Source organism: Bombina bombina, chromosome 8 (genome assembly GCF_027579735.1).
Source record: "Bombina bombina isolate aBomBom1 chromosome 8, aBomBom1.pri, whole genome shotgun sequence".
In the NCBI taxonomy this organism is placed as follows: Eukaryota; Metazoa; Chordata; class Amphibia; order Anura; family Bombinatoridae; genus Bombina; species Bombina bombina.
The window spans coordinates 27,959,327-27,984,656 of record NC_069506.1 but is presented as its reverse complement, the minus strand read 5'-3'; the positions used below and the strand labels follow the sequence as shown (position 1 = coordinate 27,984,656).

General features: G+C 42.9%; 1 protein-coding gene across 1 annotated transcript in view; it reads right to left on the bottom strand.

Moving 5' to 3' along the window:
* Positions 1-25,330, bottom strand: part of EIF4G3 (eukaryotic translation initiation factor 4 gamma 3) — a 477,611-nt gene that overhangs the window by 19,078 nt on the left and 433,203 nt on the right. The window contains 3 exon segments of the mRNA XM_053690236.1: positions 22,784-22,933; positions 23,012-23,110; positions 24,517-24,598. Of these exon segments, the coding sequence (XP_053546211.1) occupies positions 22,784-22,933; positions 23,012-23,110; positions 24,517-24,598 (331 nt within the window).

The following is a 25,330-nucleotide window of genomic DNA, read 5'->3' as shown; positions in this document are numbered from 1 at the left end:
GATTAACTCGACATTGGCGTAAAATACGTGATCTTCTTTCCAAAGCTTCTAAAAGATACAAGTTTTTTGCTGATCGCAGACGGAAGAAGGCTCCTAATTTTCGTCCTGGAGACAAGGTGTGGATTTCTACTCGTCACCTTCATCTCAAACAACCTTCTATCAAATTGGGGCCTCGATATGTGGGTCCTTTCCGAATACTGGGTCAAGTTTGTTCTACTGCATATCGAGTTGCTCTTCCCAAGACTCTCAAAGCTCACCCTGTGTTCCATGTTTCTCTCCTGAAACCGGTGAAATCTAATAGATTTTCTAAATCTCTGCCCAAACCTCCGCCTCTCTTGGTACAGGGACAGCCTGAGTTTGAGATTGCTCACATTCTGGATTCCAAACTTCGTGGCAAGAAACTATACTATCTCATCCATTGGAAGGGTTATCCGGTCACGGAACGGACTTGGGAACCAGCCCGGCATGTTCACGCCCCTGCTTTGATTAAGGCCTTTCACAAAGCTTATCCTGCTAGGCCTGGTCCTGTCCCCCGGAGGGGTCCTTGAGAGGGGGGTGCTGTCATGAATTGGATCTGCTCATTGCCGTGTCGCCGCGGCTCACAGATCCCCTCTCTATCACGTCACGTTGCCTAGCAACGTGACGCGGTATCTGGCTCTCCTCCTGACGTCAGAGTCTCCCTGCCTTCAAATCTCGGCGGGAGATCTGAATTGGCGCCCGTTTGTTTTCTCTTTTCTATCTCCCGGACCGGACCTGTAAGTGAGTAATTCTTTTGTCTCCTTGCCTGAATCCTTGCCTGAATATTCTCTGCCAGTTTGCCTAAACCTGCTAATAAGGATTTTATGTTTGTTTACTACCTGCATACAAGGACATTTGCTTTATCTAAACCTGCTAAAGGGAATATCTGTTTGTTTGATAATCATCATAAAGGGACATTTGCTTTATTCAAATCTAATAAGAGGAAGATATTACTGTTTGTTCATTAACCTGCTTAAAGGAACATTTGCTTTATTCAAACCTGATAAAAGGAATCTCTGTTTGTTTGCTAACCTGCTTAAAGGGACATTTACTTTATCCAAACCTGCAAAAAGGAACCTCAGTTTGTTTACTAAACCTGCTTAAAGGGACATTTGCTTTATCCAAACCTGCTAAAAGGAATCTTTGTTTACTTACTAATCTGCTTAAAGGGACATTTGCTTTATCCAAACCTGCTAAAAGGAATCTTTGTTTATTTACTAACCTGCTTAAAGGGACATTTACTTTATCCAAACCTGCCAAAAGGAATCTCAGTTTGTTTACTAAACCTGCTTAAAGGGACACTTGCTTATCCAAACCTGCTAAAAGGAATCCTTGTTTATTTACTAACCTGCTTAAAGGGACATTTGCTTTATTACTTGCTAAAGGAATTTCTCTTAGTTTATTTATCTTCTTAAAAGGACATTTGCTTTCTTCAATCCTGAGTGGGTCACGTCCAGGATATTTCTCAGTGTGCTAGCGTGTGTTTTTTACTTTTCACGCTAGCAGTTGGGTTGAATCCTGAGCTGGTCCTTTACGGCTGACACCTACAACTCTGCACTCAGCCTGGCAAAACAAGTCTATTTCTCCTCCCTCGTGTCATCTCACGCATCCAACCCCAGAAAACTGTTCTCAACCTTTAACTCCCTTCTACGTCCGCCTGCCCCCCCGCCCACTACCAACCTCACTGCTCAAATTATTGCTGATCACTTCAAAAATAAAATTGACACCATTAGAAAAGAGATCTGCACCTCGCACCCCGCAAACCCAGCAATCCTATCCACCCCTTCTATTAACAAAAATCTATGCTATTTCCCTCCTGTAACAGAGGAAGAAGTCTCTGCACTCCTATCCTCGGCTCATCTCACATCCTGCCCACTTGACCCTATTCCTTCACGACTTATTCCCTCTCTCTCTGCTTCACTAACCCCTACCCCAACTCATCTCTTTAACCAATCCCTCACTGCTGGGACATTTCCTGACACATTCAAGCATGCGTCAATCATACCAATCCTAAAAAAGCCCTCGCTTGACCCCTCCACGCCTTCTAACTATCGACCGGTCTCCTTACTTCCCTTTGCTTCAAAATTATTGGAACGACTAGTCTATAATCGGCTAACTCAATTTCTCACAACTAACTCCTTACTTGATGCACTACAATCTGGTTTCTGCCCTAAACACTCAACAGAAACCGCTCTTGCTAAAGTAACAAATGACCTGTTATCAGCCAAAGCAAAAGGCCATTACTCCTTACTAATTCTTCTTGACCAGTCCGCAGCTTTTGACACAGTTGACCATCCTCTCCTCCTAAAAATACTACATTAATTTGGCATCCGAGACACAGCCCTCTCCTGGTTTGCATCATATCTTTCAAACCGCTTGTTTTCAGTTTCCTTTAACAACATATCTTGTGATCCTATGCCTCTCTCAGTTGGAGTACCGCAAGGCTCTGTCTTGGGTCCCTTGCTTTTCTCTCTTTATACATCCTGCCTTGGAAAACTTATAGCCTCCTTTGGATTCCAGTACCACCTATATGCTGATGATACCCAAATCTATCTTTCCTCTCCTGATATCTCTCCCTCTTTACTCAACCAGATTTCTGACTGCCTCTCTGCAATTTTCTCTTGGATGTCTTCACACAACCTCCAACTCAATCTGTCCAAAACTGAGCTGCTTCTTATTCCCCCCTCTTCGAGACATCCGACACCTGACATTTCTCTGATGGTTGGAGACTCTATTCTCAACACCTCACCCCAAGTCCGCTGCCTTGGGGTCACACTACACTCAGAACTCACATTCAACCTACATATACAAACGTTTACCAAATCCTGCCGTTCACACCTACGCAACATTTCCAGAATTCGTCCCTTCCTTACTCAAAAAACTACAAAAATACTTATTCATTCCCTCATCCTGTCACGCATTGATTATTGCAATCTACTCTTAAATGGCCTTCCAAAACACCGCCTCTCCTCCCTCCAATCTATTAAGAATGCTTCTGCTAGACTCATCCACCTAAGTCGACGATCTACATCAGCTGCTCCGCTCTGCCAGTCTCTACACTGGCTCCCCATACACTCCAGAATACAATTTAAAGTATTAGCCCTAACCTACAAAGCACTCAACAGTCTAACTCCCAACTATATTTCCTCTTTCATCGTGAAATATTCCCCATCCCGTCCTCTTCGATCAACCTCTGACCTAAGTCTCTACACTCCTGTTATCTCTACATCCCACTCCCGCCTCCAAGACTTCGCACGTGCTGCTCCTGTCCTCTGGAACTCTCTACCCCGCTCCATCAGACTGTCTCCAACCTTGTATAGCTTCAGAAGATCCTTCAAAACCCACCTATTCAGAGAGGCTTACCATCTTCTCCTCCATCCCACGTCCGAACCAAGCTAATACATGTACATGAACTGCCTGACTCACTGCTGCAAATACAACCGATGTAACAAGCTACCCCAACCTTATGTCTCTGCACCCTAAACCTATAGACTGTGAGCTCTCCGGAGCAGGGCCCTCTTCCTCCTGTACTAGATTTGTTTAGTTTTGTTATGTTTTGTATTGTATCACAAATCTTTGTCATTGTATACCCTTTTCATTGTACCCAGCGCTACGTAATTTGGCGGCGCTATACAAATAAATGATAATAATAATAATTTGGCGGTGAAATAGTGGCATGAAATATGCCAAAATGGGCCTAGATCAATACTTGGGGTTGTCTACTACACTACAGCTAAAATTAACCATACAAGCTCCCTAATTAACCCCTTCACTGCTGCGCATAATACACGTGTGGTGCGCAGTGGCATTTAGCGGCCTTCTAATTACCAAAAAGCAACGCCAAAGCCATATATGTCTGCTATTTCTGAACAAAGGGGATCCCAGAGAAGCATTTACAACCATTTGTGCCATAATTGCACAAGCTGTTTGTAAATAATTTCACTGAGAAACCTAAAGTTTGTGAAAAAATTTGTGAAAAAGTGAACGATTTTTTTTTATTTGATCGCATTTGGCGGTGAAATGGTGGCATGATATATACCAAAATGGGCCCAGATCAATACTTTGGGATGTCTTCTAAAAAATATATATATATATATATACATGTCAAGGGATATTCAGGGATTCCTGACAGATATCAGTATCTCAATGTAACTAGCGCTAATTTTGAAAAAAAGTGTTTTGGAAATAGCAAAGTGCTACTTGTATTTATTGCCCTATAACTTGCAAAAAAAGCAAAGAACATGTAAACATTGGGTAATTCTAAACTCAGGACAAAATTTAGAAACTATTTAGCATGGGTGTTTTTTGGTGGTTGTAGATGTGTAACAGATTTTGGGGGTCAAAGTTTGAAAAAATTGCATTTTTTCCTCATATTTTATAAAAAAAAATTATAGTAAATTATAAGATATGATGAAAATAATGATATCTTTAGAAAGTCCATTTAATGGCGAGAAAAACGGTACATAATATGTGTGGGTACAGAAAATGAGTAAGAGGAAAATTACAGCTAAACACAAACACCCCAGAAATGTAAAAATAGCCTTGTTCCCAAACGGTCAACAAATGGAAAAGTGCTCTGGTCACTAAGGGGTTAAATATCTCCCCCACTTCCCTCATCCCTCAGTCCTTCTGCCGAGGGAACCAGGAACAGTAGGAGAAATATCAGGGTGAAAAAGGTGCCAGAAGAACAAGATAAAATTTAGAGCCGCCCAACGGCGAACACGGGCGGGAGCTGTGGACTCTCCCTGTACAGAAGGTAAGGAAATTATCTGGTAAGTATAATGTTTTCCTTCTTAATACAGGGAGAGTCCACAGCTACATTCATTACTTGTGGGAAAATTATACCCAAGCTAGAGAGGACACTGAATGCTAACGGGAGGTCAAAAAGAGAAGCGGCCCCCATCTGAGGGCACCACAGACTGCAAACCCCTTTCTCCCGAAGGCTGCTTAACTGAAGCAAAAAACGCAAAACAATTTTGAAAGGAATATAAGGAAGGCCAAATAGTCCGCCCACCAAAAAGAACCCTAGAGACCTCATCTTAGAGGCCCAAAAGGACGCCACTGCTTGAAAGGACTGAGCCGTAAACCTCCAAGGAGGCTAGCGTCCCGCTGAGTCTTCACCCAAGCGGAAGATACTCCTCAACTAAAAAGATAAGGAAGACTAAGAGCCCTCTGGCCCTTACGCTTCTCAGCTAGATAAGAAACAGAGAAAACCGTCTATTCTTACATAGCCTGAGGATAGATCATTAATGTACTACTCCATATCAAGCAGAAAACTTTCCTTCGCGAAGAAGGAATAGGAGATAAAAATGTGCCCAAAACTTCAGCTGAAAATGCGATATGACACAACCTTAGGAGAAAACCTAATTAAGTCCGCCGAATAGCCTACTATCGTCAACACCCAAAAAGGAGCGATGCAAAGCAAGGCCGTAACTCAGGGACTTCTGCTGGCAGAAGTAAGAAAAGTCAACATGAGACAACATGCATGAGACAACATCATGCATAGGTACAAAGGTAGCCCAATGCAAGACTATAAGAGTAAAGTCCAAACCCCAAGGAGCAGCACCCAAACTACACACCTGGCTGACCACAGTCAAAGGTCTAATAAAAAAACAATACGTCCAGATACTCAACGAGCCTCTGAAGCCAGACAAAACAAAAACAAACAAAAAAACAGACGGGGCCAACACTGTCCCAACAAGGAACATAGCTAAGAGGCCCTTCTACAGATCATCCTGGAAGAAAGAGTCCTGGCAGGCCCAATAGAGTGCCAGGACAACCCAGGTACTTCCACACATGAGATAAATGACAAGGGACCAGCTACGCACTTCAAGGAGAGGGCCATAACCTCTGAGAAAAACTGTCTCATCAGCTAAGACTAAGAGACATCTCTCACCCAGTTGCAGAGAACAAAGATTTGATGAAGTAAAAAGAAACCCTGTTCCAGCAGATCCCTGCAACAAGGACAAACTTCATGGAGGCCAAACCAGGAAATCGGGCCTCAACAGAGCAGTCAGAATCACTGACGCCTACCCCTGCTAGATTTGAGCCACCACTCAAGGCATGATTGATATGTCAGAAAAAGGTAATGAACCTCCAAGGCACTGCTAAGGTATGCATTAGCTCTTCCTGAAGATCCTGAACCACAACCTATAATGGGTAGAGTGGAATAAAGACGGACGTCCAAAGATTCTCCTTCGGCGTCCCCTAGTTGCAATTCAGATAACAAAAAGATATCTCTAGATAAAATCCGTCCCAAAGAGAGTCACTGACGGCGAGCCACAGTGGGCCTCTGCCCACAACTCAACTCGAAATGCTACCCCCCAACGCTAGGAAGATCCAAGCCAGCAAAAGTAAGATCAACTAGATCCCTACACTGGGACGAACCCAGGAGACTAGACCCTTAGAGCAGAAAGGATTTGCCTGAAGATCCATATCAATGGGAGGAAAACCTCCGGAGATCCTGGCCCCTTTAGGCACACCCTCACCAACCTGACAGTCTGCGAACAAAGTCCAAACTGCCCCTGAAGATAAGAAAATTGTCCCACAGGATAGGGAGGTCTTGACAAAGACATGAGATAACTATTCTCTCAACCAGTAGTCCATGAAAATCTGCAGACAGATTCGAAACATCTCCACTGCACTGCCTCAACCTACACTTTACCTCGGCTGGAATGAGGCCAGGCAAAAGGGATGAAGTCCAAAAAAGGACCCCAAGACAAAGTCATCAACCCCCAACACTGAGTTAGCGATGGACTAAAGCAGGTCTAAAAGGCACGACCTGAAGGGGCTAACCTTAAGGTAAAGTCTACCTGGCTAGTCAGGCTAAATCAATATTCAAGGATCCAACCTAGCGCCTTCACCGGAGAAACTCTGGCCTAGATCCATCTCTGAGGATCAAAGAAGACAGAAAAAGTCCCTAAACGTCTTCTATCAGACGATACTACGGTAAATCAACCAGCATCGTCAAGCCACAGGAACTATCTGTTACTGTAATCAGGTCACTGTCCACTAAACCCCAGATCCCAAACAGAAAATTTAGGATCAGAAAAGAGATTACTGGGAGAGACGGTCCAAAGGAACCGAATAATACCCCATAGGAAGAAAAAAGGAAAGATATCCTTCGACAGTGAACCTGCAGTGCATCTGAACCAAACCTGGAAGAGAGAACTTACATTCTCCCCAAAAAGGAGACAAATCAAGCTCTGCTCGAGTACCCTGGAATCCAAATAGGACGGGAAACCCCTCCCTATACTGCACCCTGAAACAAACATTGTAATTAAAATATTCTCACACTGCAAAGGTACTCCAAAAGACAACTGAAAAAACTTCTCTCTCTCTCTGCCGAAAGACAAGACAAAGGAAGAAAAACTGCCCAGAAATGGAGGATGTGTAGCCTAGCTCCGGTCTCTAGGACCCATGGAACCGATATGATCTAGAATCAAACGCCCCTACAAGATAGAACCTAAAACAGGTCCTTTCTGTCATCAAGGCTAGATGGATCTGCTCAGTCTGGGCCGGAATAGCTAGACCCAACTCCTTTTCTAGAGAAGAAGGAAAGAGTAAACTTAACTGACATATCTGTCAGTGCAAGACGAAGACTAAACCAAAAAATCTTAAATTCCAGCTTCTGCTAGAAGACTGCGAACAATCCATGACGTAAATCTGACTTGAAAATGTAGAGGGAACCATCACCTCGAACTGAATCGAGATGCTTCCATAGGAAGCCTCCAGAAATATTGACAACCAAAGTCGTCAGCTTCTAACATCCCATATGACGAAACATCTTCCTAAAAAGAGTTTCTACAACAACCAAGAGCTCTGAAACAAAAAATTATCCGAACCGGATATAAAAGAAAATAGGCAAGCACACAAAAAGTGATAGCCAAGAAGGAATGTGCAAAAAAACAGGTCCTGCCTGTCCTACAACACAAATTCCCCTGTAGAGCTCTAGACTGGGATTCTAAAAATAAAATGTGTAGACGCGAAAAGAATAGGAACTCCATCCTTCTCCACTCGTCTAATCAAGATCGCTATCTGATTTAGAGGACAGAGATTCGACTGACGGATCGTTACTAGGAGTCTCTAACATTGCCAAAACTTCTCTGAAAAGCAAGCGCAGGCGTGCCATTCTAAATCTGAATCCTCTTCAGTCAGAGGAATCAAATCAACAGACTCCAACCCTGGAGATCCTACCTCTGAAGCCTCAGAGGGAACCGCATCCCCAGATGACTGATTGGATACAATCGTCAATTTACATGACGGACCCTGGGCAGCAGTGCATGGATTAACCCTTCGCTTGCACGTAGCAGGAAGAGGCAAAACCGCTAAGGTTGTAGAGATGGCCATGCGGAACTGCGCAGTAACCTCTGGTGGAAAAAAAACAGAATTTATGTTTACCTGATAAATTACTTTCTCCAACGGTGTGTCCGGTCCACGGCGTCATCCTTACTTGTGGGATATTCTCTTCCCCAACAGGAAATGGCAAAGAGCCCAGCAAAGCTGGTCACATGATCCCTCCTAGGCTCCGCCTACCCCAGTCATTCGACCGACGTTAAGGAGGAATATTTGCATAGGAGAAACCATATGGTACCGTGGTGACTGTAGTTAAAGAAAATAAATTATCAGACCTGATTAAAAAAACCAGGGCGGGCCGTGGACCGGACACACCGTTGGAGAAAGTAATTTATCAGGTAAACATAAATTCTGTTTTCTCCAACATAGGTGTGTCCGGTCCACGGCGTCATCCTTACTTGTGGGAACCAATACCAAAGCTTTAGGACACGGATGAAGGGAGGGAGCAAATCAGGTCACCTAAATGGAAGGCACCACGGCTTGCAAAACCTTTCTCCCAAAAATAGCCTCAGAAGAAGCAAAAGTATCAAACTTGTAAAATTTGGTAAAAGTGTGCAGTGAAAACCAAGTCGCTGCCCTACATATCTGATCAACAGAAGCCTCGTTCTTGAAGGCCCATGTGGAAGCCACAGCCCTAGTGGAATGAGCTGTGATTCTTTCGGGAGGCTGCCGTCCGGCAGTCTCGTAAGCCAATCTGATGATGCTTTTAATCCAAAAAGAGAGAGAGGTAGAAGTTGCTTTTTGACCTCTCCTTTTACCGGAATAAACAACAAACAAGGAAGATGTTTGTCTAAAATCCTTTGTAGCATCTAAATAGAATTTTAGAGCGCGAACAACATCCAAATTGTGCAACAAACGTTCCTTCTTTGAAACTGGTTTCGGACACAGAGAAGGTACGATAATCTCCTGGTTAATGTTTTTGTTAGAAACAACTTTTGGAAGAAAACCAGGTTTAGTACGTAAAACCACCTTATCTGCATGGAACACCAGATAAGGAGGAGAACACTGCAGAGCAGATAATTCTGAAACTCTTCTAGCAGAAGAAATTGCAACTAAAAACAAAACTTTCCAAGATAATAACTTAATATCAACGGAATGCAAGGGTTCAAACGGAACCCCCTGAAGAACTGAAAGAACTAAATTGAGACTCCAAGGAGGAGTCAAAGGTTTGTAAACAGGCTTAATTCTAACCAGAGCCTGAACAAAGGCTTGAACATCTGGCACAGCGGCCAGCTTTTTGTGAAGTAACACAGACAAGGCAGAAATCTGTCCCTTCAGGGAACTTGCAGATAATCCTTTTTCCAATCCTTCTTGAAGGAAGGATAGAATCCTAGGAATCTTAACCTTGTCCCAAGGGAATCCTTTAGATTCACACCAACAGATATATTTTTTCCAAATTTTGTGGTAAATCTTTCTAGTTACAGGCTTTCTGGCCTGAACAAGAGTATCGATAACAGAATCTGAGAACCCTCGCTTCGATAAGATCAAGCGTTCAATCTCCAAGCAGTCAGCTGGAGTGAAACCAGATTCGGATGTTCGAACGGACCCTGAACAACATAATTTATGCTTACCTGATAAATTCCTTTCTTCTGTAGTGTGATCAGTCCACGGGTCATCATTACTTGTGGGATATTAACTGCTTCCCTACAGGAAGTGCAAGAGGATTCACCCAGCAGAGTTGCTATATAGCTCCTCCCCTCTACGTCACCTCCAGTCATTCGACCAAGGACCAACGAGAAAGGAGAAGCCAAGGGTGTAGTGGTGACTGGAGTATAATTTAAAAAATATTTACCTGCCTTAAAAAACAGGGCGGGCCGTGGACTGATCACACTACAGAAGAAAGGAATTTATCAGGTAAGCATAAATTATGTTTTCTTCTGTTAAGTGTGATCAGTCCACGGGTCATCATTACTTGTGGTATACCAATACCAAAGCAAAAGTACACGGATGACGGGAGGGATAGGCAGGCTCTTTATACAGAAGGAACCACTGCCTGAAGAACCTTTCTCCCAAAAATAGCCTCCGAGGAAGCAAAAGTGTCAAATTTGTAAAATTTGGAAAAAGTATGAAGGGAAGACCAAGTTGCAGCCTTGCAAATCTGTTCAACAGAGGCCTCATTCTTAAAGGCCCAAGTGGAAGCCACAGCTCTAGTGGAATGAGCTGTAATTCTTTCAGGAGGCTGCTGTCCAGCAGTCTCATAAGCTAAACGAATTATGCTACGAAGCCAAAAAGAGAGAGAGGTAGCAGAAGCTTTTTGACCTCTCCTCTGACCAGAGTAAACGACAAACAGGGAAGACGTTTGTCGAAAATCTTTAGTTGCCTGTAAATAAAATTTAAGGGCACGAACTACATCCAGATTGTGCAAAAGACGTTCCTTCCTCAAAGAAGGATTTGGGCACAAGGATGGAACAACAATCTCCTGATTGATATTCCTGTTAGTGACTACCTTAGGTAAGAACCCAGGCTTAGTACGCAGAACTACCTTATCCGAGTGAAAAATCAAATAAGGAGAATCACAATGTAAGGCTGATAACTCAGAGACTCTTCGAGCCGAGGAAATAGCCATTAAAAATAGAACTTTCCAAGATAACAACTTTATATCAATGGAATGAAGGGGTTCAAACGGAACACCCTGTAAAACGTTAAGAACAAGGTTTAAACTCCATGGTGGAGCCACAGCTTTAAACACAGGTTTAATCCTGGCCAAAGCCTGACAAAAAGCCTGAACGTCTGGAACTTCTGACAGACGCTTGTGTAACAGAATGGACAGAGCTGAGATCTGTCCCTTTAAGGAACTAGCGGATAACCCCTTTTCTAAACCTTCTTGTAGAAAAGACAATATCCTAGGAATCCTAACCTTACTCCAAGAGTAACCTTTGGATTCGCACCAATATAGGTATTTACGCCATATTTTATGGTAAATCTTTCTGGTAACAGGCTTCCTAGCCTGTATTAAGGTATCAATAACTGACTCAGAAAAACCACGCTTTGATAAGATCAAGCGTTCAATTTCCAAGCAGTCAGCTTCAGAGAAGTTAGATTTTGATGTTTGAAAGGACCCTGAATCAGAAGGTCCTGTTTCAGAGGTAACGACCAAGGTGGACAGAATGACATGTCCACCAGATCTGTATACCAAGTCCTGCGTGGCCATGCAGGCGTTATTAGAATCACTGATGCTTTCTCCTGTTTGATTCTGGCAATCAATCGAGGAAGCATCGGGAAAGGTGGAAACACATGAGCCATCCTGAAGGTCCATGGTGCTGTCAAGGCAACTATCAGGACCGCTCCCGGATCCCTGGATCTGGACCCGTAGCGCGGAAGCTTGGCGTTCTGTCGAGACGCCATGAGATCTATCTCTGGTTTGCCCCAACGTCGAAGTATTTGGGCAAAGACCTCTGGATGAAGTTCCCACTCCCCCGGATGAAAAGTCTGACGACTTAAGAAATCCGCCTCCCAGTTCTCCACTCCCGGGATGTGGATTGCAGACAGGTGGCAAGAGTGAGACTCTGCCCAGCGAATTATCTTCGATACTTCCATCATTGCTAGGGAGCTTCTTGTCCCTCCCTGATGGTTGATATAAGCTACAGTCGTGATGTTGTCCGACTGGAACCTGATGAACCCCCGAGTTGCTAACTGGGGCCAAGCCAGAAGAGCATTGAGGACTGCTCTCAATTCCAGAATGTTTATTGGAAGAAGACTCTCCTCCTGATTCCATAGTCCCTGAGCCTTCAGAGAATTCCAGACAGCGCCCCAACCTAGTAGGCTGGCGTCTGTTGTTACAATTGACCAGTCTGGCCTGCTGAATGGCATTCCCCTGGACAGATGTGGCCGATAAAGCCACCATAGAAGAGAATTTCTGGTCTCTTGAATGGAATGAAGGACACGGCATGCACTTTGAAGTTTTGTTAACCTGTCTTCTGTCAGGTAAATCTTCATTTCTACAGAATCTATCAGAGTCCCCAGGAAGGGAACTCTTGTGAGTGGAAAGAGAGAACTTTTCTCTTCGTTCACTTTCCATCCATGCGACCTTAGAAATGCCAGTACTATCTCTGTATGAGATTTGGCAGTTTGAAAGCTTGAAGCTTGTATCAGTATGTCGTCTAAGTACGGAGCTACTGAAATTCCTCGCGGTCTTAGTACCGCCAGAAGAGTGCCCAGAACCTTTGTGAAGATTCTTGGAGCCGTAGCCAGTCCGAATGGAAGAGCTACAAACTGGTAATGCCTGTCTAAAAAGGCAAACCTTAGATACCGGTAATGACTTCTGTGAATCGGTATGTGAAGGTAAGCATCCTTTAAATCCACTGTGGTCAAGTACTGACCCTCTTGGATCATGGGCAAAATTGTTCGAATAGTTTCCATCTTGAACGATGGAACTCTTAGGAATTTGTTTAGGATCTTTAAATCCAAGATTGGCCTGAAGGTTCCCTCTTTTTTGGGAACTACAAACAGATTTGAGTAAAACCCTTGTCCTTGTTCCAACCGCGGAACTGGATGGATCACTCCCATTAATAAAAGATCTTGTACGCAGCGTAGAAACGCTTCCTTCTTTGTTAGGTTTGTTGACAACCTTGACAGATGAAATCTCCCTCTTGGGGGAGAGGATTTGAAGTCCAGAAGGTATCCCTGAGATATGATCTCTAACGCCCAGGGATCCTGAACATCTCTTGCCCAAGCCTGGGCGAAGAGGGAAAGTCTGCCCCCCACTAGATCCGGTCCCGGATCGGGGGCCCTCAATTCATGCTGTCTTAGGGGCAGCAGCAGGTTTTCTGGCCTGTTTGCCCCTGTTCCAGGACTGGTTAGGTTTCCAGCCTTGTCTGTAGCGAGCAACAGCTCCTTCCTGTTTTGGTGCAGAGGAAGTTGATGCTGCTCCTGCTTTGAAATTACGAAAGGAACGAAAATTGGACTGTCTAGCCTTGGCTTTGGCCTTGTCCTGAGGCAGGGCATGACCTTTACCTCCTGTAATGTCATCAATAATCTCTTTCAAGCCGGGCCCGAATAAGGTCTGCCCTTTGAAAGGAATATTAAGCAATTTAGATTTAGACGTAACATCAGCTGACCAGGATTTTAGCCACAGAGCTCTGCGTGCCTGAATGGCGAATCCTGAATTTTTAGCCGCAAGTTTAGTTAAATGTACTACGGCATCTGAAATAAATGAATTAGCTAACTTAAGGAATTTAAGTTTGTGTGTGATGTCATCTAGTGTGGATGATTGAAGTGTCTCTTCCAGAGACTCAAACCAAAATGCTGCTGCAGCCGTGACAGGCGCAATACATGCAAGAGGTTGCAATATAAACCCTTGTTGAACAAACATTTTCTTAAGGTAACCCTCTAATTTTTTATCCATTGGATCTGAAAAAGCACAGCTATCCTCCACTGGGATAGTGGTACGCTTAGCTAAAGTAGAAACTGCTCCCTCTACCTTAGGGACCATTTGCCATAAGTCCCGTGTGGCGGCGTCTATTGGAAACATTTTTCTGAATATAGGAGGGGGTGAGAAAGGCACACCGGGTCTATCCCACTTCTTAGTAACAATGTCAGTAAGTCTCTTAGGTATAGGAAAAACGTCAGTACCGCAAAATATTTATCCAACCTACACATTTTTTCTGGGATTGCAACTGTGTTACAATCATTCAGAGCCGCTAATACCTCCCCTAGTAACACACGGAGGTTCTCAAGCTTAAATTTAAAATTTGAAATGTCTGAGTCCAGTTTATTTGGATCAGAACCGTCACCCACAGAATGAAGCTCTCCGTCTTCATGTTCTGCAAACTGTGACGCAGTATCAGACATGGCCCTTGCATTATCAGCGCACTCTGTTCTCATCCCAGAGTGATCACGTTTACCTCTTAGTTCTGGTAGTTTAGCCAAAACTTCAGTCATAACAGTAGCCATATCTTGTAATGTGATTTGTAATGGCCGCCCAGATGCACTCGGCGCTACAATATCACGCACCTCCTGAGCGGGAGATGCAGGTACTGACACGTGAGGCGAGTTAGTCGGCATAACTCTCCCCTTGTTGTTTGGTGAAATATGTTCAATTTGTACAGATTGACTATTTTTTAAAGTAGCATCAATACATTTAGTACATAAATTTCTATTGGGCTCCACTTTGGCATTAACACATATAGCACAGAGATATTCCTCTGAATCAGACATGTTTAACACACTAGCAAATAAACAGCAACTTGGAAATACTTTTCAAAGTAATTTACAAATAATATGAAAACGAACTGTGCCTTTAAGAAGCACAGAAAAATATTATAACAGATAAAATAATTAAGTTATAGCATCAATCTTTGTCAGAATATACAGTTTTAGCAAAGGATTGTTCCCCTCAGCAAATGATAACTAACCCAGGCAGCAGAAAAAAATACACAAATAAACGTTTTTTATATCACAGTCAATACAATCAGCACAGCTCTGCTGTATGATTACTTCCCTCAAAAAAGACTCTTGAGATCCCTGAACTCTGTAGAGATGAACCGGAACATGCAGGAAGAAAATGAACCTCTGACTGAGTTTTTCTGATGCATAGTGAAAGCACCAAAATGGCCCCTCCCCCACACACATAACAGTGAGAGGGATCAGGGAACTGCTCTAATTTAAATCAAAACTATTGCCAAGTGGAAAAAAAGTGCCCAAAACATTTTTTCACCCAGTACCTCAGAGAAAAAAACGTTTTTACATGCCAGCAAAAAAACATTTTACCTCAATAATTAATTGTCATTTAAAACCTATTGCAAGTCCCTGCAAAATAGGTTAAGTCTATGTATACAGTTTAAAAGCCAGAGAAGTACCATTTCCCAGAAAACTGAAGTGTAAAATATACATACATGACAGCCTGATATCAGCTACATCTACTGCATTCAAGGCTGAGTTTACATTATAACGGTATGGCAGGATTTTCTCATCAATTCCATGTCAGAAAATAATAAACTGCTACATACCTCTTTGCAGATTAATCTGCCTGCTGTCCCCTGATCTGAAGTTTACCTCTCCTCAGATGGCCGAGAAACAGCAATATGATCTTAACTACTCCGGCTAAAATCATAGAAAAACTCAGGTAGATTCTTCTTCAAATTCTACCAGAGAAGGAATAACACACTCCGGTGCTATTATAAAATAACAAACTTTTGATTGAAGATATAAAAACTAAATATATCACCATAGTCCTCTCACACATCCTATCTAGTCGTTGGGTGCAAGAGAATGACTGGAGGTGACGTAGAGGGGAGGAGCTATATAGCAACTCTGCTGGGTGAATCCTCTTGCACTTCCTGTAGGGAAGCAGTTAATATCCCACAAGTAATGATGACCCGTGGACTGATCACACTTAACAGAAGAAAAGAAGGTCTCGTCTCAAAGGTAGCTTCCAAGGTGGAGCCGATGACATATTCACCAGATCTGCATACCAAGTCCTGCGTGGCCACGCAGGAGCTATCAAGATCACCGACGCCCTCTCCTGATTGATCCTGGCTACCAGCCTGGGGATGAGAGGAAACGGCGGGAACACATAAGCTAGTTTGAAGGTCCAAGGTGCTACTAGTGCATCCACTAGAGCCGCCTTGGGATCCCTGGATCTGGACCCGTAGCAAGGAACTTTGAAGTTCTGACGAGAGGCCATCAGATCCATGTCTGGAATGCCCCACAGCTGAGTGACTTGGGCAAAGATTTCCGGATGGAGTTCCCACTCCCCCGGATGCAATGTCTGACGACTCAGAAAATCCGCTTCCCAATTTTCCACTCCTGGGATGTGGATAGCAGACAGGTGGCAGGAGTGAGACTCCGCCCATAGAATGATTTTGGTCACTTCTTCCATCGCCAGGGAACTCCTTGTTCCCCCCTGATGGTTGATGTACGCAACAGTTGTCATGTTGTCTGATTGAAACCGTATGAACTTGGCCCTCGCTAGCTGAGGCCAAGCCTTGAGAGCATTGAATATCGCTCTCAGTTCCAGAATATTTATCGGTAGAAGAGATTCTTCCCGAGACCAAAGACCCTGAGCTTTCAGGGATCCCCAGACCGCGCCCCAGCCCATCAGACTGGCGTCGGTCGTGACAATGACCCACTCTGGTCTGCGGAATGTCATCCCTCATGACAGGTTGTCCAGGGACAGCCACCAACGGAGTGAGTCTCTGGTCCTCTGATTTACTTGTATCTTCGGAGACAAGTCTGTATAGTCCCCATTCCACTGACTGAGCATGCACAGTTGTAATGGTCTTAGATGAATGCGTGCAAAAGGAACTATGTCCATTGCCGCTACCATCAACCCGATCACTTCCATGCACTGAGCTATGGAAGGAAGAGGAACGGAATGAAGTATCCGACAAGAGTCTAGAAGTTTCGTTTTTCTGGCCTCTGTCAGAAAAATCCTCATTTCTAAGGAGTCTATTATTGTTCCCAAGAAGGGAACCCTTGTTGACGGAGATAGAGAACTCTTTTCCACGTTCACTTTCCATCCGTGAGATCTGAGAAAGGCCAGGACAATGTCCGTGTGAGCCTTTGCTTGAGGAAGGGACGACGCTTGAATCAGAATGTCGTCCAAGTAAGGTACTACAGCAATGCCCCTTGGTCTTAGCACAGCTAGAAGGGACCCTAGTACCTTTGTGAAAATCCTTGGAGCAGTGGCTAATCCGAAAGGAAGCGCCACGAACTGGTAATGTTTGTCCAGGAATGCGAACCTCAGGAACCGATGATGTTCCTTGTGGATAGGAATATGTAGATACGCATCCTTTAAATCCACCGTGGTCATGAATTGACCTTCCTGGATGGAAGGAAGAATAGTTCGAATGGTTTCCATCTTGAACGATGGAACCTTGAGAAACTTGTTTAAGATCTTGAGATCTAAGATTGGTCTGAACGTTCCCTCTTTTTTGGGAACTATAAACAGATTGGAGTAGAACCCCATCCCTTGTTCTCTTAATGGAACAGGATGAATCACTCCCATTTTTAACAGGTCTTCTACACAATGTAAGAATGCCTGTCTTTTTATGTGGTCTGAAGACAACTGAGACTTGTGGAACCTCCCCCTTGGGGGAAGTCCCTTGAATTCCAGAAGATAACCTTGGGAGACTATTTCTAGCGCCCGAGGATCCAGAACATCTCTTGCCCAAGCCTGAGCGAAGAGAGAGAGTCTGCCCCCCACCAGATCCGGTCCCGGATCGGGGGCCAACATTTCATGCTGTCTTGGTAGCAGTGGCAGGTTTCTTGGCCTGCTTTCCCTTGTGCCAGCCTTGCATTGGTCTCCAAGCTGGCTTGGCTTGAGAAGTATTACCCTCTTGCTTAGAGGACGTAGCACTTTGGGCTGGTCCGTTTCTACGAAAGGGACGAAAATTAGGTTTATTTTTTGCCTTGAAAGGCCGATCCTGAGGAAGGGCGTGGCCCTTACCCCCAGTGATATCAGAGATAATCTCTTTCAAGTCAGGGCCAAACAGCGTTTTCCCCTTGAAAGGAATGATAAGTAGCTTGTTCTTGGAAGACGCATCAGCCGACCAAGATTTCAACCAAAGCGCTCTGCGCGCCACAATAGCAAACCCAGAATTCTTAGCCGCTAACCTAGCCAATTGCAAAGTGGCGTCTAGGGTGAAAGAATTAGCCAATTTGAGAGCATTGATTCTGTCCATAATCTCCTCATAAGGAGGAGAATCACTATCGACCGCCTTTATCAGCTCATCGAACCAGAAACATGCGGCTGTAGCGACAGGGACAATGCATGAAATTGGTTGTAGAAGGTAACCCTGCTGAACAAACATCTTTTTAAGCAAACCTTCTAATTTTTTATCCATAGGATCTTTGAAAGCACAACTATCCTCTATGGGTATAGTGGTGCGTTTGTTTAAAGTGGAAACCGCTCCCTCGACCTTGGGGACTGTCTGCCATAAGTCCTTTCTGGGGTCGACCATAGGAAACAATTTTTTAAATATGGGGGGAGGGACGAAAGGAATACCGGGCCTTTCCCATTCTTTATTAACAATGTCCGCCACCCGCTTGGGTATAGGAAAAGCTTCTGGGAGCCCCGGCACCTCTAGTAACTTGTCCATTTTACATAGTTTCTCTGGGATGACCAACTTGTCACAATCATCCAGAGTGGATAATACCTCCTTAAGCAGAATGCGGAGATGTTCCAACTTAAATTTAAATGCAATCACATCAGGTTCAGCTAGTTGAGAAATGTTCCCTGAATCAGTAATTTCTCCCTCAGACAAAACCTCCCTGGCCCCATCAGACTGGGTTAGGGGCCCTTCAGAAATATTATTATCAGCGTCGTCATGCTCTTCAGTATCTAAAACAGAGCAGTCGCGCTTACGCTGATAAGTGTTCATTTTGGCTAAAATGTTTTTGACAGAATTATCCATTACAGCCGTTAATTGTTGCATAGTAAGGAGTATTGGCGCGCTAGATGTACTAGGGGCCTCCTGAGTGGGCAAGACTCGTGTAGACGAAGGAGGGAATGATGCAGTACCATGCTTACTCCCCTCACTTGAGGAATCATCTTGGGCATCATTGTCATTGTCACATAAATCACATTTATTTAAATGAATAGGAATTCTGGCTTCCCCACATTCAGAACACAGTCTATCTGGTAGTTCAGACATGTTAAACAGGCATAAACTTGATAACAAAGTACAAAAAACGTTTTAAAATAAAACCGTTACTGTCACTTTAAATTTTAAACTGAACACACTTTATTACTGCAAATGCGAAAAAACATGAAGGAATTGTTCAAAATTCACCAAATTTTCACCACAGTGTCTTAAAGCCTTAAAAGTATTGCACACCAAATTTTGAAGCTTTAACCCTTAAAATAACGGAACCGGAGCCGTTTTGAACTTTAACCCCTTTACAGTCCCTGGTATCTGCTTTGCTGAGACCCAACCAAGCCCCAAGGGGAATACGATACCAAATGACGCCTTCAGAAAGTCTTTTCTAAGTATCAGAGCTCCTCTCACATGCGACTGCATGCCATGCCTCTCAAAAACAAGTGCGCAACACCGGCGCGAAAATGAGGCTCTGCCTATGCTTTGGGAAAGCCCCTAAAGAATAAGGTGTCTAAAACAGTGCCTGCCGATATTATTATATCAAAATACCCAGATAAAATGATTCCTCAAGGCTAAATATGTGTTAATAATCAATCGATTTAGCCCAGAAAAAGTCTACAGTCTTAATAAGCCCTTTTTGAAGCCCTTATTTACGATCGTAATAAACATGGCTTACCGGATCCCATAGGGAAAATGACAGCTTCCAGCATTACATCGTCTTGTTAGAATGTGTCATACCTCAAGCAGCAAGAGACTGCTCACTGTTCCCCCAACTGAAGTTAATTGCTCTCAACAGTCCTGTGTGGAACAGCCATGGATTTTAGTGACGGTTGCTAAAATCATTTTCCTCATACAAACAGAAATCTTCATCTCTTTTCTGTTTCTGAGTAAATAGTACATACCAGCACTATTTCAAAATAACAAACTCTTGATTGAATAATAAAAACTACAGTTAAACACTAAAAAACTCTAAGCCATCTCCGTGGAGATGTTGCCTGTACAACGGCAAAGAGAATGACAGGGGTAGGCGGAGCCTAGGAGGGATCATGTGACCAGCTTTGCTGGGCTCTTTGCCATTTCCTGTTGGGGAAGAGAATATCCCACAAGTAAGGATGACGCCGTGGACCGGACACACCTATGTTGGAGAAAGCCCCTTCAGGCGAAGGAGCAGCGGTACCCGGCAAACTGCATGTGTAGGAACAGAGGATTCTATGGAACACACCTCACGGGACGAGGAATCCTCAGAGGCGGACGGCTTAGTGATCTCTAACATCTCAACATTGGTTGATGAGAAAACCCTGTTGCAGCATACAGAACATAATTGAGAGGGCTGGACTACCCGAACCTCCTCACAATATACACAGGTATCAAATTCAGTATTAGAGGGACCCCCCTCTAAAATATCAGAATCCCCCATAATTTGTCTAATTATAGAGAAAAAAAACTGGCACCTTATACCACCAATGGTTGGGGCACTCACCACCTCTTATGACCCAAACAAATCAAGAAAATTGCTCCTTGCTGCAGACGGTCAGGAAAAGGAAATGGGAAAAACAACGTGACCATTCTCGGTCACCCGGTATGTCATGCAGGACTGCACCTGCTAAGGAAAAAGCAGACCAGCTTAATAAAACTGCACAGGTCTCTAACCTGTATGTTCCATATCAGCCTAGGAATCCAAACGTCTTACACACAAAGCAATCAAAATCAGTTAACAAGCATGATTACACAACCCCACTGTTCAATAATCCCCTCAGGGGATATTAACCCTTGATTCCATAAAGATAAAAGGAGTCCCACTGTGACCCTGTCTTCTATCGTTAACATGTGTACAAACAATGAAACAATCTTACCGGAATCTATGCTGTGGAACAGAAACACGGTCCTTCAAGTTTGACAGATGTAGCAGCGCTTCTGACATGGACTTGAGTGAAGAAAAGCAGGCAGCGATACTCGTCAATGCGGATTGCGGTTAATGAGTCTGGATGGTGTCGCAGAAAGACTCTCCCTGCATCTCCAGACTCTAACTTTTATCAATGCTCTCACTGAGAGGCTGACAAGACTACTTAAAACTCCAGTCCCATCTCGAAGGGTAGTACCCTCCATAAGGAACTACTCCGAAATCTTCTGACACTTCTCTGCCAATCTCCTGTGACGAAAGGCAAAGAATGACTGGGGGATGAGGGAAGTGGGGGAGGTATTTAAGCCTTTGGCTGGGGTGTCCGGTTCAGTATTCCCACAAGTAATAAATGCAGCTGTGGACTCTCCCTGTATTAAGAAGGAAAAGGGATTTACCAGTTGAGTTATCACTGCTACCTAGGCTGATGACCTAAATAGAACATGTAGGTACACAAACTAGGTTCACAGGTCTATCATGGACCGACAACCATGCATTCTTGCACACACAGGCAATAAATACATAACACAATGCATTTGTGTGTCTTTGTCTCCACAAGTAAACAAAGGAACTCACTATTTATAGGGGGAAATGTATTTGCATCATATAAAAACAAAATTTATGTTTACCTGATAAATTCATTTATTTCATGGTGGTGGGAGTCCATGAGCCATTACTTCTGGCCAATTAGATCCTTCTAGTGGCCAGGAGTTGAATTCCCAGGAGTGATGGCTTGTGGACTCTCACCACCTTATGAAAGAAATATATTTTACCAAATGAGTTGTACAAAAATACTCAAGAGGGCATGGAAATGTCCTTACATATATAGTAAGGGAATATGCATGTCTACCCGAAGGATTAATCAAATATGGGAAGATAAGTTTAAGCTTTAAAATTCTCATCTGCTGTAACATCTATAATACTTTATAAGCTGTGCTAAAAAGTTGAGAATTCCTTATTTACTTTTTTTAAAGTTGTAAATTTGATATCAACATTTTTGTAACAAGTAAAACAGGGAAAAAACACAAACAAAATTTTCAGAATTATACATTTAAAAGATAAATAAAAAATGTGATAAAACATGAAGAAAAAGGTCTTAATAAGAGATAAAACAAAGGGGGAAATGAAGAAATATTGTCTGAGTGGCAAATACTAAAAATGCCACCCATAGGGTAATTAAGATAGTTGTATAAATATAAGCAGTTAATGGAACTATTATTAGTCTGTGGGGGAGTACTGGGAGGTGCTGTTAGGAATAGGATAGAAAGAGACAAACTGAAGCTAGAGGATATATACCGCAGTAGTAGGGCCGCTCCCATTCACACGCTCATATGTCACTAAGCAACTTCATTCCACTGGAAATATTTATTTCATGATTCAGACAGAGCATGTGATTTTAACCAATTATTATTTTTGTACTCTTCATATCCTCTGTTGAAAAGCAGATACATAAGCTTAGGAGCCGGACCATTTTTTGGAGCACTATATGGCAGCAGTTTTGCAAGAATGTTATCCATTTGCAAGAGCACTATATGGCAGCACTATTCCCTGCCATGTAGTGCTCCAGATGCTACCTAGGTATCTCTTCATCACAGAATATCATGGGAACAACGCAAATTTGATAAAAAGTAAATTTGAATTTTTTTTTAAAAATTGTATGCTCTGTCTGAATCACAACAGAAGATGTTTGGGTTTAATATTCCTTTAAGCGTTCCTTATTCACTTTCATTCTGTGGATACACAGTCGCACCTAATATTTGTCCAGCACATAATCTCTCTCAACAATTTATAAAGTATCCATCTTGCCCTTTTCTTAGCCAATGCCATTTACTCCTGGGATGTTCATAAGCCTCCCTACCTGTTATCGTGGGGTTATGCATTATTTAACACAATTGCTTTTACAAAAAGAAAAGAATATTTGCTAAACCCCTATTGGCACTAAGAAGATAATGTGCAGATTCCTTTTGCTTCATACCTCTACCCAGTCAAATATTTGTTCATCGTTTGCCTTTTCTTCTATAATGAGCTCCTCGAGACGCTTGTTCAGCTCTTCTGCTGACATTTCCTTTTTAGAGACACTGTCAGAGGGGCTGGAGGAGTCCGACAACGTGAAATCCAAATTCTGCTGTGCACAACAATATGTCAGGTGACAATGCTGGTAAGTAATGCAGAGAGATACAGTGTTACAGTTTTAGCCACTCACCTTCTCACTCACAAAGCTCTGTACATCCTCCCCTTCAGGTAACAAGTCTTTCCATTTTAAGCCAGTTTCTCTCCACAAAGCTGCTACTTTCTTATGGCTCTGTAACACATGGAAACAACATTCCAATTTATATGATCTAATTTGCTTCATTCATTAGAAATCTTTATTGAAGAAATAGCAATGCACATGGGTGAGCCAATCACGAGGCATCTAAGTGTAGCCACCAATCAGCAGCTACTGAGCCTATTTAGATATATGTTTCAACAAAGGATATCAAGAGAATGAAGCAAATTGGAAAGTTGTTTAAAATTGCATGCCCTTTCTAAATCATGAAAGAAAATTGTTTGGGTTTCATGTCCCTTTAAGTTTACTTGGTGCTTGAAGATGTCCAGTCTTGTTGACAGACTTTTGTATTATTGCACAGGGAGAAAATGCCCATGACCATTTACAGGCCCTACAGGATGACACTTTTTTGTATAAAAGATATACAACACAGTCTAAAACATAAATAAACCTTTAGAAGGTAAATTACAACGGGAGAGTGATCCGGCGAGTCAGAGACCAATGCCACTGCACTTTTTTTGTTCCAGGTCCGAGGGTGCCACCGTTTCCCAAGCTCCCTTACTAATAATTATTTGTATTCTATTCAACTTCCAGCCCGAGGTACTGTATTCCTATTGGCATGAATATACTGCTTACATATTTATGATAAAGTAATATTTATTATTTTGTAGTAGGAGCGTAATAACAAAAATAATGTAAAAGAAAGACAAATCAAAAGAACATAAATCCTGGTTCCCTAAAATTACATGGTAAGCAAGGTAACTCAAGTTACAAAACATTAGATCGGCCGGTTACCAAGTCATAAATTGTGAGGCCACTTTTACATGAGAAGCCTGATAACATCATTCATTGTGAAACAAAAGTCAATGCAGTGAAGAATCTCCTGCTTAAAGCTAAATTTGAAATATTTCTGTGCACAATATAACGCATTATGGCCCAATCAAACAACATATTTCCAGGAAAAGAAACAACGTAATAAAGAATTAGCGAAGAGAGGAGAGAGTTAAGTAAAGCAAACAAAGAGAGGGAAGCAAGAAACAGATAAGGGGATATCTCCTGACCACATCGCTCTGCTTTTAAAACGTATTATATATAGGTTTTACATGTCTACTGCTTACATATTTAAAGATTTAGATATGTGGTTTTTGTGAAGAACTGTTTAATTTTATTATGGTTTTCTATTTTTTTATTTTGTTCCTCTTTTCTTTATCAAACACTGAGTAACCTATTACAAGTATTTATACGTAGAACCCTTCATCATGCCAATCTGATTGCTGTAGTTCTGTGCTCTCCTCTGTATAGGTGGATGCAAGATCTTTACAGACTACAATACTATGTTCAAAGAAATACAACATAGTATCTTCCGCTTTGAAGTCACCCATTTACTAGCATATAAGATAACGTTTCATGAATCAATCAATGTAACAAAAACTGACACGTACCATTTGTTTGCATAGAAGGTGCAATATTTCACACAGCAAGTCTCCTCCACGCCCCACGGGGAGCAAAGCTTTGTTGAACTCTCTACAAAATAACACAAATATAGAAAATGAAAAGTATGAGTCTTTTTTTAACGGGTTGCGACATAAAAACAGAATTAATGCTTACCTGATAAATTACTTTCTCCAACGGTGTGTCCGGTTCACGGCGTCATCCTTACTTGTGGGAATATCTCTTCCCCAACAGGAAATGGCAAAGAGTCCCAGCAAAGCTGGCCATATAGTCCCTCCTAGGCTCCGCCCACCCCAGTCATTCGACCGACGGACAAGAGGAAAAAATAGGAGAAACCATAGGGTGTCGTGGTGACTGTAGTTAGAGAAAATAATTCATCAGACCTGATTAAAAAAACAGGGCGGGCCGTGGACCGGAAACACCGTTGGAGAAAGTAATTTATCAGGTAAGCATAAATTCTGTTTTCTCCAACATTGGTGTGTCCGGTCCACGGCGTCATCCTTACTTGTGGGAACCAATACCAAAACTTTAGGACACGGATGAAGGGAGGGAGCAAATCAGGTCACCTAAACGGAAGGCACCACGGCTTGCAAAACCTTTCTCCCAAAAATAGCCTCCGAAGAAGCAAAAGTATCAAATTTGTAAAATTTGGCAAAAGTGTGCAGTGAAGACCAAGTCGCTGCCTTACATATCTGATCAACAGAAGCCTCGTTCTTGAAGGCCCATGTGGAAGCTACAGCCCTAGTGGAGTGAGCTGTGATTCTTTCAGGAGGCTGCCGTCCGGCAGTCTCATAAGCCAATCGG